Source organism: Lontra canadensis, unplaced genomic scaffold, assembly GCF_010015895.1.
Source record: "Lontra canadensis isolate GAN:19392208 unplaced genomic scaffold, GSC_riverotter_1.0 scaffold135, whole genome shotgun sequence".
In the NCBI taxonomy this organism is placed as follows: Eukaryota; Metazoa; Chordata; class Mammalia; order Carnivora; family Mustelidae; genus Lontra; species Lontra canadensis.
In genome coordinates this window covers 76,332-93,420 of record NW_022631129.1, presented here as the reverse complement: position 1 = coordinate 93,420, position 17,089 = coordinate 76,332, and the positions used below count along the sequence as shown (strand labels likewise).

The 17,089-nt window shown below is 39.0% G+C and overlaps 1 protein-coding gene across 4 annotated transcripts in view; it reads right to left on the bottom strand.

Moving 5' to 3' along the window:
- Positions 1–17,089, bottom strand: part of TUBGCP5 (tubulin gamma complex associated protein 5) — an 83,202-nt gene that overhangs the window by 27,566 nt on the left and 38,547 nt on the right. For all 4 annotated transcript variants that reach the window (XM_032843085.1, XM_032843087.1, XM_032843086.1 and 1 more), the window contains 2 exons: positions 10,378–10,471; positions 9,633–9,879 (listed from right to left, as the gene is read on the bottom strand). In XM_032843085.1, the coding sequence (XP_032698976.1) occupies positions 9,633–9,879; positions 10,378–10,471 (341 nt within the window). The remainder of the gene's footprint in view (positions 1–9,632; positions 9,880–10,377; positions 10,472–17,089) is intronic.

Genomic DNA, 17,089 nt, shown 5'->3' with positions numbered 1-17,089 from the left:
GAATCATTTTAATGTCAGAACTATTGGAATCCCTGAGGGCTGGGGAGAGAGAGAGAGGTCTAGAAAATATATCTGAGCAAATCATAGCTGAGAACTTCCATAATCTGGAGAAGGAAATGAGCATTCTTATCGATGAAGCAGAGAGGACCCCTCCCAAGATCAATGAGAACAGACTGACTCCCTGACATATGATTGTACAATTTGGAAATCTTAGGTCCAAGGAAAGAATCTTGAAAACGGCTAGGTTCCCCTAGAGACTTCTTATGTACAGAGGGAGGAACATCAGGATAATGTCAGACCTGTCCACAGAGACCTCACAGGCCAGAAAGGGGTGGCAAGACATATTCCGGGTACTAAATGAGAAGAACATGCAGCCAAGAATACTTTATCCACCAAGGCTACCGTTCAGAATGGATGGAGCGACAAGGAGCTTCCAAGACTGGCAGAAACTGAAAGAATATGTGACCACCAAGCTGGCCCTGTAAGAAATATTAAGGGGAGGGCTCTATAAAAGAAGAAAAATGCCCCCAGAATAACACAGACGATTTACAGAGACAATCTATAGAAACAAGGACTTCACAGGCAACATGATGGCAATCTATAGAAACAATCTACAGAAACAAGGACTTCACAGTCAATATGATAAAAAATCGTATCTTGTCAATAATCACTCTCAATGTGAATGGTCTCAATGCTCCAATGAAATGGCACACGGTTGCAGACTGGATAAAAAGACAGGACCCATCCATATGTTCTATACAAGAAACTCATTTTGAACCTAAAGATACATCCAGACTGAAGGAATGGAGAACCATCTTTCATGCCAAATTACCACAAAAGATAGCTGGGTAGCAATTCTCAGATCAGACAAATTAGATTTTAAGCTAAAGACTGTAGTAAGAGATACAGAAGGAGGTTGAAGACAAGATGGCGGGGAAGTAGGAGAAGGCACCATTTCAACCTGTACCCTAAAGTGAGCTGATTAACTACCAAAGAACTCTGATCACCCATGAAATCAGCCTGAGATCAGAATTATACACGTCAGGATCTCTACAGGGACAGAAGACGCCAGTGGGCAGGTAAAGCGGAGTGGGAACGTCCAACTGATATCGGAATATAAACAAAAGGGGGAGGGAGCCACCAGAGGCGACCGATTAGAAAGTAATACCCCTAATATGAGAGTGCCCTACATCTGGGGACCAGCATTAACTTGGAGACTGGTTGAAAGCACTCAGAAAGAGCAAAGGATCGCGGGGGGGGGGGGGGGAATTGTGGGAATCGGGGCGGCTAGGGACAGAGGCTTAAGTCCCCGGACCCAGGACAGCCTCCCCTGGGGCTGAGCCAGAGAGAGTGTGGCGGAGAAACCAGGTCTTGGTCCCTGAGCCGCCAGCGCGCCCGAGAATGCATGGGGTCTGGCTCCTGTGAGGGGCTGGGAGCCTCGCCAGACGGCAGAACGCCGAGCCGTGCTACAGAGCCTGAGATGCGCACGTCCCTCACCCTCCCCTGAGAGAGGTGCGCGAAAGCCCAGTCTGGGGCTCTTAGACCTGCGCCATTATTTCAGAGACTGAGACGCGCGTGCGCCCCAAACCCTCCCGAGAGAGGTGCGCGAAGGCCCAGCCTGGTGCTCTCGGACCTGCACCCTGCTACCAGAGCCTAAGAGGCGCGCACGACCCACAGCCTTCCCTGACAGAGGTGTATGCAAGCCTGGTGCTCTCAGACCCAGAAAGACCAGGCACTCCCAGCCCGGGTCAGCGGGAAAATCTCAGTGAGCGATCGCTGCTTGGAACCTCTCTGGTGGTCTGGAACTGCCCAGAGAGCTGCCACTGCCATGGTTTTGGGTACAAGCAGAAGATCCTGCGTCCCCAGGGACCGCGACTCGGAACCTGCTCTGCCAGAAGCCAAGGGGAAATTTAGATGGGCTCTGCGGCACCCACAGGGGACCAGGCTGAGGCTTCTGAGAGGGAGGTCAGGGTGCAGTTTGCTTTCCTCTAAAGCTACAAAAACCATCAAAAGTGGTCAAAGCGAGAGAGAGAAAAAAAAAAGTGAACAAACATAAAAACCTCCAGAGAAGAGAAGCCTGAAAAAACCGGTTTCCTCAGAGCCCACCCCCTTGAGGGGGACGGGAGGACTTAACTCAGGGAACATCATTGACTGAAAACCCACGTGGCAGGCCCCTCCCCCAGAAAACCAACCAGGAAAGAAAAAGAAAAAAAAAAAAAAAAAAGACTACAAGAGAACCACCACCACTACTTCATAGGACAACTTTTATTTTTAACTCGTTCCCACTATTCTGGCTCATTTTTTTTTTTTATATATAGATAATTTTTTAACCTATTTACCATCACAGTGAGCTGTCCAGTACATCAAATTCCATAATAACTTTCTAACATGAACTTTTTGATACATACACCTGTGTTTCTATTTTTTAAATTTTTTTTTAAATTTTAGTTTAGTTTAGTCCAGTTTATTCCTTTTTTATTTTTATATTCTAATATTCATATAGAGTTAAACTTCAAGGTAATCCCCTTTCCCCACTCAATACTATCCCTATAGGTAAACCAATTTTTAATCCCCCTTTATCTTAGGAAAGTTGAGTCCTTTAACAAAGCTATCAAGATACATCCAGGAAGAATCAAAACAACCTTCCTCGCCCACACTGAGAATTTATAACCACTCTCCCATCTTTTTCTTCCACCAGTGTGTCTGTGTTTTTGTGTTTGTACTGACAGTATATAAATCTTACACTTGGGGTTCTTTTTGACGAGGTTCTTCCTTTATTTGCATATATATATATATATTATATATATACATTTATTATATATATATATATTTTTTTCCCTCTTGTCATATACTTTTATCAGTCTTTTTGTCTGTTTTTGTTTGTATACTTCATCAATCTTACCTTGGGGCCCATTTGGGCTGAACCTTCTCTTTTATCTTCCCTTTTTTTCCTGTCTCTCCCTTTTTTTTTTTCTTTTTCTTTTCTTTTTTTTCTCGTTTGGGTGGGGAACCCTGATTGCTCAGAAGCGTTCCAGGGTGCACCTTGACTGCACCACGGTCGATACATCCAGCTACATCCGTGCAGTCATCTCTTACCAAAATGACTAGGAGGAGGAATGCCCAACAGAAGAAAAATACAGAGGATGGGCCTTCTGCAACAGAGCTAATGGCTATCAACATAGACAATATGTCGGAAAGAGAATTCAGGCTAACAATTATCCAGGCAATAGCTAGGTTGGGGAAAGCCATGGATGACCAAACGGAATTGATTAGGGCAGAGCTGAAAGCTACCAGGGATGAGGTTCACAATACTCTCAATGAGTTCCAATCTAATCTAAATTCTCTAAAAGCTAGGGTAACTGAGACAGAAGATAGAATTAGTGATCTGGAGGACAAACAGATAGAGAGAAAGGATCAGGAGAAAGCCTGGAACAAACAGCTTAGAAGCCACGAAAACAAAATCAGGGAAATAAATGATGCCATGAAATGTTCCAACGTCAGAATTATTGGAATCCCTGAAGGTGAGGAAAAAGAAAGAAGTCTAGAAGATACAGTGGAACAAGTTCTTCATGAAAATTTTCCCAATCTCACGAATAGAACCAGTGTTCATGTACTAGAGGCCGAACGGTCTCCACCCAAGATTATAGATTCCAAAAATCATCAAGGCACCTGATAGTCAAACTGAGGAATCATAATTGTAGATACAATCTCTTGAAAGCCGCTAGGACAAAGAGGCTCTTTACTTACATAGGAAAGCCCATCAGAATATCGTCAGACGTGTCCACAGAGACCTGGCAAGCCAGAAAGGGCTGGCAAGATATATTCAGGGCACTAAATGAGAAGAACATACAGCCAAGAATACTTTATCCAGCAAGACTGACATTCAAAATGGATGGAGAGATAAAGAGTTTCCAAGACTGGCAAGGCTTAAAAGACTATGCAACCACCAAGCCGACATTGCAGGAAATATTAAGGGGGGTTCTATAAAAGAGGAAAAGTCCTAAGAATAGCATTGAACAGATATATAGAGACAATCTACAGAAAGAAAGACTTCAAAGGTAACACGATGTCAATAAAAACGTATCTATCAATAATCACTCTCAATATGAATGGCCTAAATGCGCCCATAAAATGACACAGGGTTGCAGACTGGATAAAACGACAAGACCCATCCATGTATTGTCTACAAGAGACCCATTTTGAACCTAAAGATACACCCAGACTGAGAGTGAAGGGATGGAGAAGCATCTTTCATGCCAATGGGCCTCAAAAGAAGGCTGGGGTAGCGATTCTCATATCAGATAAATTAGATTTTAAACTAAAGACTGTAGTCAGAGATACAGAAGGACACTACATCATTCTTAAAGGGACTATCCACCAAGATGATCTAACAGATGTAAATATCTATGCCCCCAATATGGGAGCAGCCAATTACATAAGAAAAATGTTAATCAAGATAAAGAGTCAGATTGATATGAATACATAAATAGTAGGAGATCTTAACACACCTCTCTCAGAAATAGATCATCAAAGCAGAAAATCAATAAAGAAACAAGAGCATTGAACGACACATTGGACCAGAAGGACCTCATAGTTATATACAGAACATTCCACCCTAAAACAACAGAATACTCATTCTTCTCAAGTGCTCATGGAACCTTCTCAAGAACAGACCACATACTGGGTCACAAATCAGGATTCAACCGATTCCAAAAGACTGAGATTATTCCCTGCATATTCTCAGATCACAATGCTTTGAAACTGGAGCTCAATCACAAGGAAAAGTTCAGAAGGAACTCAAACACCTGGAAGCTAAAGACCACCTTGCTTAAGAATGCTTGGATCAACCAGGAGATCAAAGAAGAACTGAAACAATTCATGGAAACCAATAAGAATGAAGACACTTCGGTCCAAAACCTATGGGATACAGCAAAGGCAGTCCTAAGGGGGAAATATACAGCCATCCAAGCCTCCCTCAAAAAATTTGAAAAATCCAGAATACACCAGCTGTCTCTACACCTTAAAGAACTGGAGAATCAACAACAAATCAAACCAGCTCCACACATAAGAAGGGAAATAATCAAGATTAGAGCAGAGATCAATGAGGTAGAAACCAGAGATACAGTAGAACGTATCAATGAAACTAGAAGCTGGTTTTTTGAAAGAATCAATAAGATCAATAAACCATTGGCCACACTAATCCAAAAGAAAAGAGAGAAAGCCCAAATTCATAAAATTATGAATGAAAAGGGAGAGATCACAACTAACACCAACGAAGTAGAAACAATCATCAGAAGTTATTATCAACAGATATATGCCAATAAGCTAAGCAACCTAGATGAAATGGATGCATTCCTGCAAAACTATAAACTCCCAAAATTGAACCAGGAAGAAACTGACAACCTGAATAGACCGATATCTAGTAACGAGATTGAAGCAGTGATCAAAAACCTCCCAAAAAACAAGAGCCCAGGACCTGATGGATTCCCTGGGGAATTCTACCAAACTTTCAAAGAAGAAATAACACCTATTCTCCTGAAGCTGTTTCAAAAAATTGAGCAGAAGGAAAACTTCCAGACTCTTTCTATGAAGCCAGCATTACCCTGATCCCCATACCAGGCAAAGACCCTACCAAAAAAGAGGATTTCAGACCATATCACTGATGAATGTGGATGCTAAGATTCTCAACAAGATCCTAGCAAACAGGATGCAACAGCACATTAAAAAGACTATCCACCATGACCAGGTGGGATTCATCCTGGGCTACAAGGATGGTTCAACATTCGCAAATCAATCAATGTGATAGAACAAATTAATAAGAGAAGAGAGAAGAACCACATGGTCCTCTCAATTGATGCAGAAAAAGCACTTGACAACATCCAGCATCCGTTCCTGATTAAAACGCTTCAAAGTATAGGGATAGAGGGAATATTCCTGAACTTCATAAAATCTATCTATGAAAGACCCACAGCAAATATCATCCACAATGGGAAAAAGCCTGCAGCCCAATGAGAACAAAAACACATCAGTCCAAAACCTCTGGGATATGGCAAAGGCGGTCCTAAGGGGGAAATAGATAAGCCCAATTCAAAAAAATAGAAAAATCCCAAATATACAAAGTAACTTGCACCTTAAAGAACCAGAAGAAGAACAACAAATAGACCCTAAGCCACCCATAAAAAAGAGATATAATTAAGATCAGAGTAGAGATCAATGAATTAGAAACCAGAAATACAATAGAACACATCAATGAAACTAGAAGCTGATTCTTTGAAAGAATCAGTAAGATTGATAAACCACTGCCCAGACTTATACAAAAGAAAAGAGAAAGGACCCAAATCAATAAAATTATGAATGAAAGGGGAGAAATCACAATTAACACCTAGGAAACAGAAACAATGTTTGGAAATTACTATCAACAACTATATGCCAATACATTAAGCAACCTAGAAGAAATGGATGCCTTTTCTGAAACCTATAGACTACCTAGACTGAAACAGGAAAAAAACTGACAACCTGAATAGACCAATAACCAGTAATGAAATTGAAGCAGTGATCAAAAACCTCCCCCAAAACAAGAGTCCAGTACCTGATGGATTCCCTGGGGAATTCTACCAAATGTTTAAACAAGAAATAATCCTACTCTACTGAACCTGTTTTAAAAAATAGAAACAGAAGGAAAACCTCTAAACTTGTTCTCTGAGGCCCCCATTACCTTGGTCCCAAAATCAGGCAAAGAACCATCAAAAAGGAGACTTACAGACTAATATTCCTGATGAACATGGATGCCAAAATACTCAACAAGATCCTAGCCAATAGGATCCAACAGTACATTAAAAAGATTATTCACTATGACCAAGTGGGATTTATTCTTAGGATGCAAGGGTGGTTCAACATTCACAAATCAATCATTAATACTGAACAAATCAATAAGAGAAGAGAGAAGAATCACATGGTCCTTTCAATTGATGCAGAAAAAGCATTTGACAAAATACAGTATCCTTTCCTAATTAAAACTCTTCAGAGTGTAGGAAAAGAGGGAATTATTTCTCAATATCATAAAAGCCATCCATGAAAAGCCCACGGTGAGCATTATTCTCAAGTGGGGAAAAGTTGAGAGCCTTTCTGTTAAGATCAGGAGTATGACAAGGAAGCCTACTCTCGCCACTGTTGTTCAGCACAGTACTAGGATGTCTAGTAAGAGGTATTCATATTGGTAAAGAAGTCAAACTCTCTCTCTTCATAGATGACATGATACTTTATGTGGAAAACCCAAAGACTCTGCCCCCAGTTTACTAGATATCATACAGCAATTCAGTAATGTGGCAGGATACAAAACCAATCCACAGAAATCAGTTGCTCTTCTATACACTAACAATGTAACTGTACAAAGAGAAATTAGAGAATGAATTTCATTTATAATAGCACCAAAACTCACGAGATACCTACGAATAAACCTAACCAAAGAGGTAAAGGATCTATACTCTAGAAACTTCAGAAAAACTATGAAAGAAATTGAAGAAGACACAAGATGGACTAGGGGACTCTGTTTCAACCATTGCCTGATTTCAAGCTGTATTACAAAGCTGTGATCACTGTAACAGCACAGTATTGGCACAAAAACAGACATACAGATCAATGGAAGAGAATACAGAGACCAGATATGGACCCTCAACTCTATGGTCAAATAACCTTTGACAAAGCCGGAAAAAATATCCAATGGAAAAAACACCGTCTCTTTAACAAATGTGCTGGGAAAATTTGACAGCTATGTACAAAAGAATGAAACTCGATCACTCTCTTACACCATACAGAGATAAACTAAATGGATTAAAAACGTCCATGTGAACCAGGAATCCATCAAAATCCTAGAGTAGAACAGAGCAGTAACCTCTCTGACACTGGCCACAGCAACTTCTTTCAAGACACATCTCCAATGGCAAGGGGAACAAAACCAGAAATGAACTTCTGGGACTTCATCAAGATAAAAATCTTTTGCACAGCAAAGGAAACAGTCAACAAAACAAAGAGGCAACATATGGAATGGGAGAAGATCTTTGCAATTGACCCTACAGATAACAGGCTAGTATTCAAGATATATAAAGAACATCTCAAACTCAATACCCCAAAAAACAAATAATCCAGTCAAAAAATGGGTAGAAGACATGAATAGACCCTTCTCCAGAGAAGACATACGAATGGCTAACAGACACATGAAAAAATGTTCGACATCATTAGCCATCAGGGAAATTAAAATCAAAACCACATTGAGATACCACTTTACACCAGTCAGAATGTCAAAAACTAACAAGGGAGGAAACAACAAATGTTTGAGAGGATGTGGAGAAAGGGGAACCCTCTTACACTGTTGGTGGGATTGCAAGCTGGTACAGCCACTCTGGAAAACACTATGGAGTTTCCTCAAAAAGCTAAAAATAGAGCTACCCTATGACCCAGCAATGGCACTACTAGGTATGTACCCCAAGATATAGGCATTGTGAAAAGAAGGGGCACATGCACCCCAATGTTCATAGCAGCAATTACCACAATAGCCAAACTACGGAAGGAGCTGAGATGCCCTTCAAGGGTGAATGGATAAAGAAGATGTGGTATACAATGGAATATTACTTAGCCATCAGAAAGGATGAATACACATCATGTGCATTGACACGGATGGAACTGGAAGGGATTATGCTAAGTGAAATAAGTCAAGCAGAGAAAAACAGTATGGTTTCACTTATATGTGGAAGATAAAGAATAGCATGGAGGACATTAGGAGAAGGAAAGGACAAAGAAGGTGGGGAATCAGAGGGGGAGATAAAACCATGAGAGACTATGGACTCTGGGAAACAATATGAGGGTTTCAGAGGGGAGGGGGGCTGGGAGGATGGGGTAGCCCAGTGATGGGTATTAAGGAGGGCATGTACTGCAATGAGCACTTGGTTTTATATGCAAACAATGACTCATGGAACACTACATCAAAAGCGAAGTACTGTGTATAGTGACTAACACAACAATAAAAAAAAAAAAGTAAAAAAATATCTTAAAAAGAAGAATTATGCTGTAACTTGCTGCACATGTATATAATTACTTACATGTAAGTGGTTATCACTATAGCAGTGTTGGCAATTGAAGTTTAGAAACAACTTAAATGTTCATCAAAAGAGGACTGGTCTATGACATATTCACAGAATTAAATACTCAATTTGTAAAAAAGAACGAGGAGGCTCTTTACATTTTTGTATGGTATAATCCTCACAATTTAAATTAGACAATAATTTGAAAGGAGAAGTTAATGGACTACTAGGTATGTATATATGAATATGCATTGCTTGCATATATTTACGTTATTTCTGGAAGGATGCAAAAGAAACTTAGGACTTGGTTGCCTCAGGGGAGAGGAACTGAGTACTTGGCTGGAGAACTAACATAGGAAGAATAATTTTCACTGTAAACTTTCTGTACTATTTGCATTTTTAGAGAATGAATGGCTTAAAATACAAATTTAAAATGATCCTTAGTATTACTTACTTGTCATGTTATTTACAAACACTGTATAAGTTAATACCATAGATGGCATTCAAAATATGACTTATGTGTCCTATGAGAAAAAGGGAAGGAAATTTAAATACCATTATTAATGATGTATTTCTCAATGTCCGTAAGTTCCTTTTTGAAACTAATGAAGTATTTGTATAGGGCCCACATGAAAGCCTGGTATGTCCTAAAGGGAGCTTCAGTCAACTTCTTAGGAAGAGAACCATTTCCAGGTAAGATGCCTTCAGAGCTGTGCCCCATAACTTCATCGATGAACTCCTGGAGTCGAAACACAACCTGGCCATATGCTGCCATTTGTTCTAGCACTGATCGTAAACAGCTCTGTAATAGAAGCAAACCACAAACATTTGAAGCCTTCTATAAACATTCATATACATACTCTTTCACTGAAGTATTTATTTTGTGACTGTTTTAAATAGTATGCTTAGTATAAGAAAATAAAACAAATAGTTTCAAACTCAAAGGAAATAATGTAAGCATTAATTTCTACAGAATATAGAATTCTGGCTCATTCTGGCTTAAAAAACACATATAAAGTAAATAAATGTACTACAATCAAAAAAATTTATAGTATAGAGCTTCCCAATACAGAACTGACAGAATTAAAAAAGAGAAAACACAAAATGAAACTAAATGTAACTATAACAAAAATATTCAGAATTCGCTTAACACTGTAAAGATGCACAATTTAATTCTGCCTTTTGGATCTTCAGTGTATTTCATAATTAATTTTAATATTGCAAAATGTTTTAAAGCTTTGGAACAGTTTACATAAATCCTATTATTTAATATTATTTGCAATAAATACAAATAACTTACATGTGTCAAATGAGTTACTACAATACTGTTTCTCACAGTTACCTTCCCATCTGTCAACTGAAATATAAAGAGCTTTTTTACCCCCGAAAGTAACCTGAAATGAAATAAAAAAGATGAATGTACTTTAAATTTACAAAAATATTACAGTAATGCCTAAGAAATTCTTTTCTTATACATTTTTATTTAAATTCTAGTTAGTTAACATATAGTGTAATATTGGCTTCAGGAGTAGAATTTAGTGATTCATTACTTACATCTAATACATAGCACTCATCATAACAACTGACTTCCTTATCAGCCCATCCCCCACCCATCTCCCTCAATAACCTTGTTTGTTCTCTATTGTTATGAGGCACTTATGGTTTCCCTCCCCACCTCTCCTCTTTTTTTCACCCTTCCCACACATTCATCTGTTGTTTCCCAAATTCCACATATGAATGAAATCATACGATACTTGTCTTTCTCTGATTTTATTCACTTAGCATAACACACTCTTAGCTCTATCCTTGTGATTGCAAACAATGCTTAAGAAATTTTAATGAAAGATTGAGAATTGGGGGTTGGACAGATCTTCCCATTTTCAAAAATGTCAGTACTCAGAGAGGAATGATGATGGAAGATTAAGGGACCTCATTTCATCTGGTTCCCTGAATTAAGCTAGATAAATATCAAATCATTCTAAGCACCTATTAATTCAACCTGAGATATAAGAAAATAATTGCTGGAATTCTGCAAATAGAAAAGTGAACACTTTTTGCAAGGTAGGGGTGTGGAGAAATGAAACTGATGGGATATACTGGAAGACAAATGGCAGGGTAGGGAGCCTCAGAAAGTCAGCTACTGGAAAGTGATACAGTAGACCCCAAGCACAAAAAAGCAGAACCTTTAGAAATCTGCGTCAGTGACAGCCATCCCTGCCTGAAAGGTGCTGCGATGAAAAGGGGCAGAATCCTAGGTGGGACACGATGGGCTCAATATCTCTGGGGTGACAGGAAGAATGGGGGTGCCTGAGCTGGCAGAGTTCCCAAGCACTGGAGCTGTGAAACCAGTTATGGTCAGCGAGCCCAGGAGGGGCTCTCAGCTCAGTTCACCATAAACTGCAAACCAATGCCTGATCTGGTGACTGCTCTCCGTATGGGGGCCCTGCAAAGGACAATGACCCAGCAACCCTCTGCCTTTCCCCAGAAGGATCAGTGTGGGCACGCACAGCAGAAGCCTGCAGAATTTGGCACATAGTGAAATTTTTCAGCTCTAGGGCTGCAGATGGGGGTGTGGCCATTTTTATTTTCATGCTCTAAAGAGGTGAATGGAAAGCCTTCTGGGAAGAAAAGCCACACAGAGAACCAGCTTACACTGAGACCAGCCCACTGGTAAGGGGGCAGTGCAATTCCACCCAGGCAAAGACACCTATCAGCACAGCAGGGCCCTCCCCCAGAGGAGCAGCTGGAAGAACAGGTGAAGAGTAAGTTTATGGATGAAACAGGATTGTAGAACTCCAGTGGTAGGGGAAAACAGTATACAGAATTTAAGGTTTTTTTCTCATGATGCATTTATCTTTCAGTTTAAAATTTTCAATTTTTTTCCTCTTTTTCCCTTTTCAACTAGTTTCTTATTTTACAAACTCTTTGTTTTTAAGCCTTAACTTTCATTTTTTTGCATTTGCTTTTTTGAGATATATTCTTCAACTTTGGGTTCTGCTCACTGTATTCATTTCTATTTTTCATGTATATAAGTTCTCTCTGTAAGACAATTCTCTTTACAATTTTGGGATATAGTGTCTTCTAACACACAGACCAAAATACATTCAGGACCAAGTGGATCACCCTGTCTTGTCCACCCTGAGATTATATTCTCTCTTCCTCTGCCCCTTCTCTTTCCTTCTTTTTCTTTTTTGTTTTGGTTTCTGACCTCCTGGGATTTGTCTAGTGTGTATTGTACTGGGTTGTGGTTGATATTTTTTATTTTGTTCATTCATTCATCCATTCTTCTCTGGGCAAAATGACTAGAAGGAGGAATTAACAACAAAAGAAAGAACAAGAGGTAATAATACTCTCTGCTACAGATCTAATGAATAAGGCTATAAGTAAGACAGCAGAGATGGAATTCAGGATAACAATTATGAAGTTACTAGCAAGGCTTGAAAATCGCATAAAAGAAACAAGAGAATCTTAGTGCAGAAATGCAATCTAATCAGGCCAAAATAAAAAATGCTCTAACTGTGATGCAGTCTAAATTGGATGCTCTAACAGCTAGGGTAAATGAAGCAGAAGAAAGAGTAACACAGAAGACAAGCTGACAGAAAGGAAGGAAGCCAAGGAAAAGAGAGGAAAAACAACTAATGGACCATGAGGAGAGGCATCAAGAAATTAGCAATGCCGTAAAATGAAATAATATTAGAATTACTGGAGTCCCCATATGTGGCACATAAGGAATAGCATGGAGGACATTAAGAGAAGGTAGGGAAAAACGAAGGGGGGAATCAGAGGGGGAGATAAACCATGAGAGACTATGGACTCTGGGAAACAATCTGAGGGTTTCAGAGGAGAGGGGGGTGGAGGGATGGGGTAGCCCAGTGATGGGTATTAAGGAAGGCACATGTTGTAATGAGTACTGGGTGCTATACACAAATAATGATTCATGGACCACTACATCAAAAACGAATGAAGTACTGTATAGTGATTAACAAACAAAAAAATAAATGTTTTACTTGATCTTATTAGTTTCTAAGACATTTACAGAGCATGTAAAGAGCTCTTATTATACTCTGTAAGCAATTTGTACTCAATAAATGCTATTTTAGGGGAAAAAAGCAAACAACACCAAAAAAGAATTATTGGAGTCCGTGAGGGAAAAGAAAGAAAAAGGAGGACATTAGGAGAATGAAAGGAAAAGTAAACTGGGGTAAATTGGAGGGGTAGATGAACCATGAGACTATGGACTCTGAGAAACAAATTGAGGGTTTTGGAGTCAGTGGGTGGGGGGGGGATAGGTGAGCCTGGTGGTGGGTATTGAGGAGGAAATGTATTGCATAGAGCACTGGATGTGGTGCATAAACAATGAATCTTGAAACACTGAAAAAAATGAAATAAAATTAAAAAGAGGGACAGAAGGTATATTTGAAGAAATCATAGCTGAGAACTTCCCTACTTTGGGGAAGGAAACAGGCATTCAAGTCCAAGAGGTAGTGAGGGCCCCTTCCCAAATCAATAAAAACAGATTAACACCCCAACATGTAATAGGGAAGCTTGCAAATTTCAGAGATAAAAAGAAAATCCTGAAAGCAGTTCAAGACAAGAGGTTTTTAACATACACTGGTAGAAACATTAGGCTGGCAACAGACCTATCCACAAAGACCTGGCAGGCCAAAAGGGACTGGCATGATATACTCAGGGTGCTAAATGAGAAAAATATGCAGCCAAAAATACTTTATCCAGGAAGGCTGTCATTCAGAATGGAAAGAGATAAAGAGCTTCCAGGATAGAGAGAAACTGAAAGAACATGTAACCACTAAACCAGCTGTTCAAGAAATATTAAGGGGGATCCTGTAAGCAAAGAGAGAGCCCAAAAGTAAAAAGACCAGAAAGAAATGGAGATAATCTAAAGAAACAGGGACTTTACCGGTAATACAATGGCACTAAGTTTATATCTTTCAACAATTACTCTGAGTGTAAATGGGCTAAATGCTACAATCAAAAGACACAGGGTATCAGATTGGGCAAAAAACCAAAAACTCATCCATATGCTTTCAACAAGAGACTAATTTTAGACTTAAAGATACCTTCAGATTGAAAATGAGGGGGTGCAGAAACATTTATCATGCTAATGGGCATCAAAAGAAAGCTGGGGTAGCAATCCTCATATCAGACAAATTAGACTTTAAACCAAAGACTGTAGTATGGGATAAAGAGGTATACTATATCATACTTAAAGGGTCTTTTCAACCCTTAAGATCTAACAATTATAAATATTCATGCTCCTAACTTGGGAGCAGCTAATAATATAAACGAATTAATAACAAAATTAAAGAAACACATTGATAATAATACAACAATGGAAGGGGACTTTAACACCCCACTCACAGTAATGGACAGATATCTAAGCAGAGATCAACAAGGAAACAAGGGCTTTGAAAGACATAATGGACCAGATAGACTTCACAGATATATTCAGATAATTCCATCCTAAGGTAACAGAAAATGCATTCTTCTCGAGTGCACATGAAACATTCTCCAGAATAGATCATATACAGGATCATAAATCAGGTGTCAACCAATACCAAAAGTTTGGGATTATTCCCTTAATATTTTCAGACCACAATTCCTTAACCTTAAACTCAATCACAAGCAGAAATTTGGAAGGAATGCACACAACTGGAGGTTAAGGAGCATCCTACTAAGGAATGAATGGGTCAACCAGGAAATTAAAGAACAATGTAAAAAATTCATAAAAACATACGAAAATGAATATAACAGTTCAAAACTTCTGGGATATAGCAAATGTGGTCCTAAGAGAACACTGCAATATAAACCTTTCTCACAAAATTAGAAAAATCTCAAATACACAAGCTAACCCTGAACCTAAAGAAGCTGGAAAAAGAACAGCAAATAAAGCCCCAAACAAGCAGGAGAAGAGAAATAATAAAGATTAGAGAAGAAAGTAATGAAATAGAAACCAGAAGAAGAGTAGAACAGATTAGAAAGAATCTGGTTTTTTGAAAAAATTAATAAGATTGATAAGCCCCTAGCTTCTTATCAAAAAGAAAAGAGAAAGGACCCAAATTAATAAAATCATGAATGAGAGAGGTGAGATCATGACCAACACCAAGGATACAGAAACAATGTTAGGAACATATTACGAGTAACTATATGCCAATAAATTAAGCAATCTGGAAGAAATGAAAGCATTCCTGGAAACTTATAAACTACCAAGACTGAAACAGAAGAAAAATCTGAACAGACCAATAACCAGCAAGGAAACTGAAGCAGTAATATAAAACATCCAAAAAAAACCAAGTGTCCAGGGCCAGATGGCTTCCCAGGGGAATTCTACCAAACATTTACAGAAGAAATTAATACCTATGCGTCTGAAGCTGTCTCAAAAAAACAGAAATGGAAGGAAAACTCCCAAACTTGTTCTATGAGGCCGGCATTACTGTGATTCCAAAACCAGGCAAATACTCCATCAAAAAGGAGAATTACAGACCAATGTCCCTGATGAACATGGATGCCAACATACTCACCAAGATACTAGCTTAATTTGTTCGCATACACTTGCTGATGAAAATTTTCTAACAATTTTTTCTGTATCCTTGGTGTTGGTCGTGATCTCTCCCCTCTCATCCATGATTTTATTAATTTGGGTCCTTTCTCTTTTCTTTTGGATAAGACTGGCCAGAGGCTTATCAATCTTATTAACACTCTCAACAAATACCAACAGTACATTAAAAGGATTATTCCCCACAACCAAGTGGAATTTATTCCTTGGCTATACGGGTGGTTCGACATTCGGGTATTAATCAATGTGATACATTAATAAAAGAAAGGACAAGAGCCATATGATTCAACTGATCAGAGAAAACATTGCATCAGAGAAAGCATTTGACAAAATACAGCATGCTTTCTTGAATAAAACTCTCCACAATGTAGGGACAGAAGGAACATACCTCAATATTTTAAATGCCATCTACGAAAAGCCTACAGAGAGTATCATTCTCAATGGGGAAAAACTGAGACCTTTTCCTCTAAGGTCAGGAGCATGACAGGGATGTCCATTCTCACCACTGTTATTTAACAAAGTACTGTAAATTCTAGCCTCAGCAGTCAGACAACAAAAAGTAATAAAAGGCATTCAAACTGGCAAAGAAGTCAAACTCTCTCTCCACAGATGACATGATACTTTATCTCCTCAGGATGTAAAAAATAGAGCTACCCTACAACCCTGCAACTGCACTACTGGGTATTTACCCCAAAGTTACAGACGGAGTAAAAAGAAGGGGCACCTACACCCCAATGTTCTAGTAGCAATAGCCAAAACTGTGGAAAGAGCCAAGATGTCTCCCGACAGTTGAATGGATAATGGATAAAGGAGATGTGGTATGTTTATACAATGGAATATTACTTGGCCATAAGAAAGGATGAACACACTATTCACATCAACATGAATGAACTGGAGGATATTATGCTAGCGAAATGAGTCCAAGAAAGACAATTATCATGTGGTTTCACTCATATGTGGAGTACAGGAAACATCATAGAGGATCATGGGGTAGGGGAGCGAAAACTGAATGGGAAGTCATCAGAGAGGGAGAATCATGAGAGACTCTTGACTATAAGAAGCAAACTGAGGGTTGCTGGAAGGAAGGTGGGTAGGAGGATGGGGTGATTTGGTGACGGGCATTAATGAGGGCATGTGATATGATGATCACTGGGTGTTACATGCAGCTGATGAACTGTTGAACAATACATCTGAAACTAAGTATGTACTATATGTTGCCTAACTGAATTAAAAAAATAAAGCTGCAGAAGTTGCAGAAGTATCGGGGAAAAAAAAAAAGAAAAAAAGAATGTCAATATTATCCTTTGTGGCTGAGAGCACTAGAATCTGGAAATCTTAGTAGTACTAGCACTACATGTTGCATTTCTCATTTTCATTTTTATGTGAACACAATTTAAATTTTCTTTTTTTTTTCTCCACAACGTAAATTCATAGATTC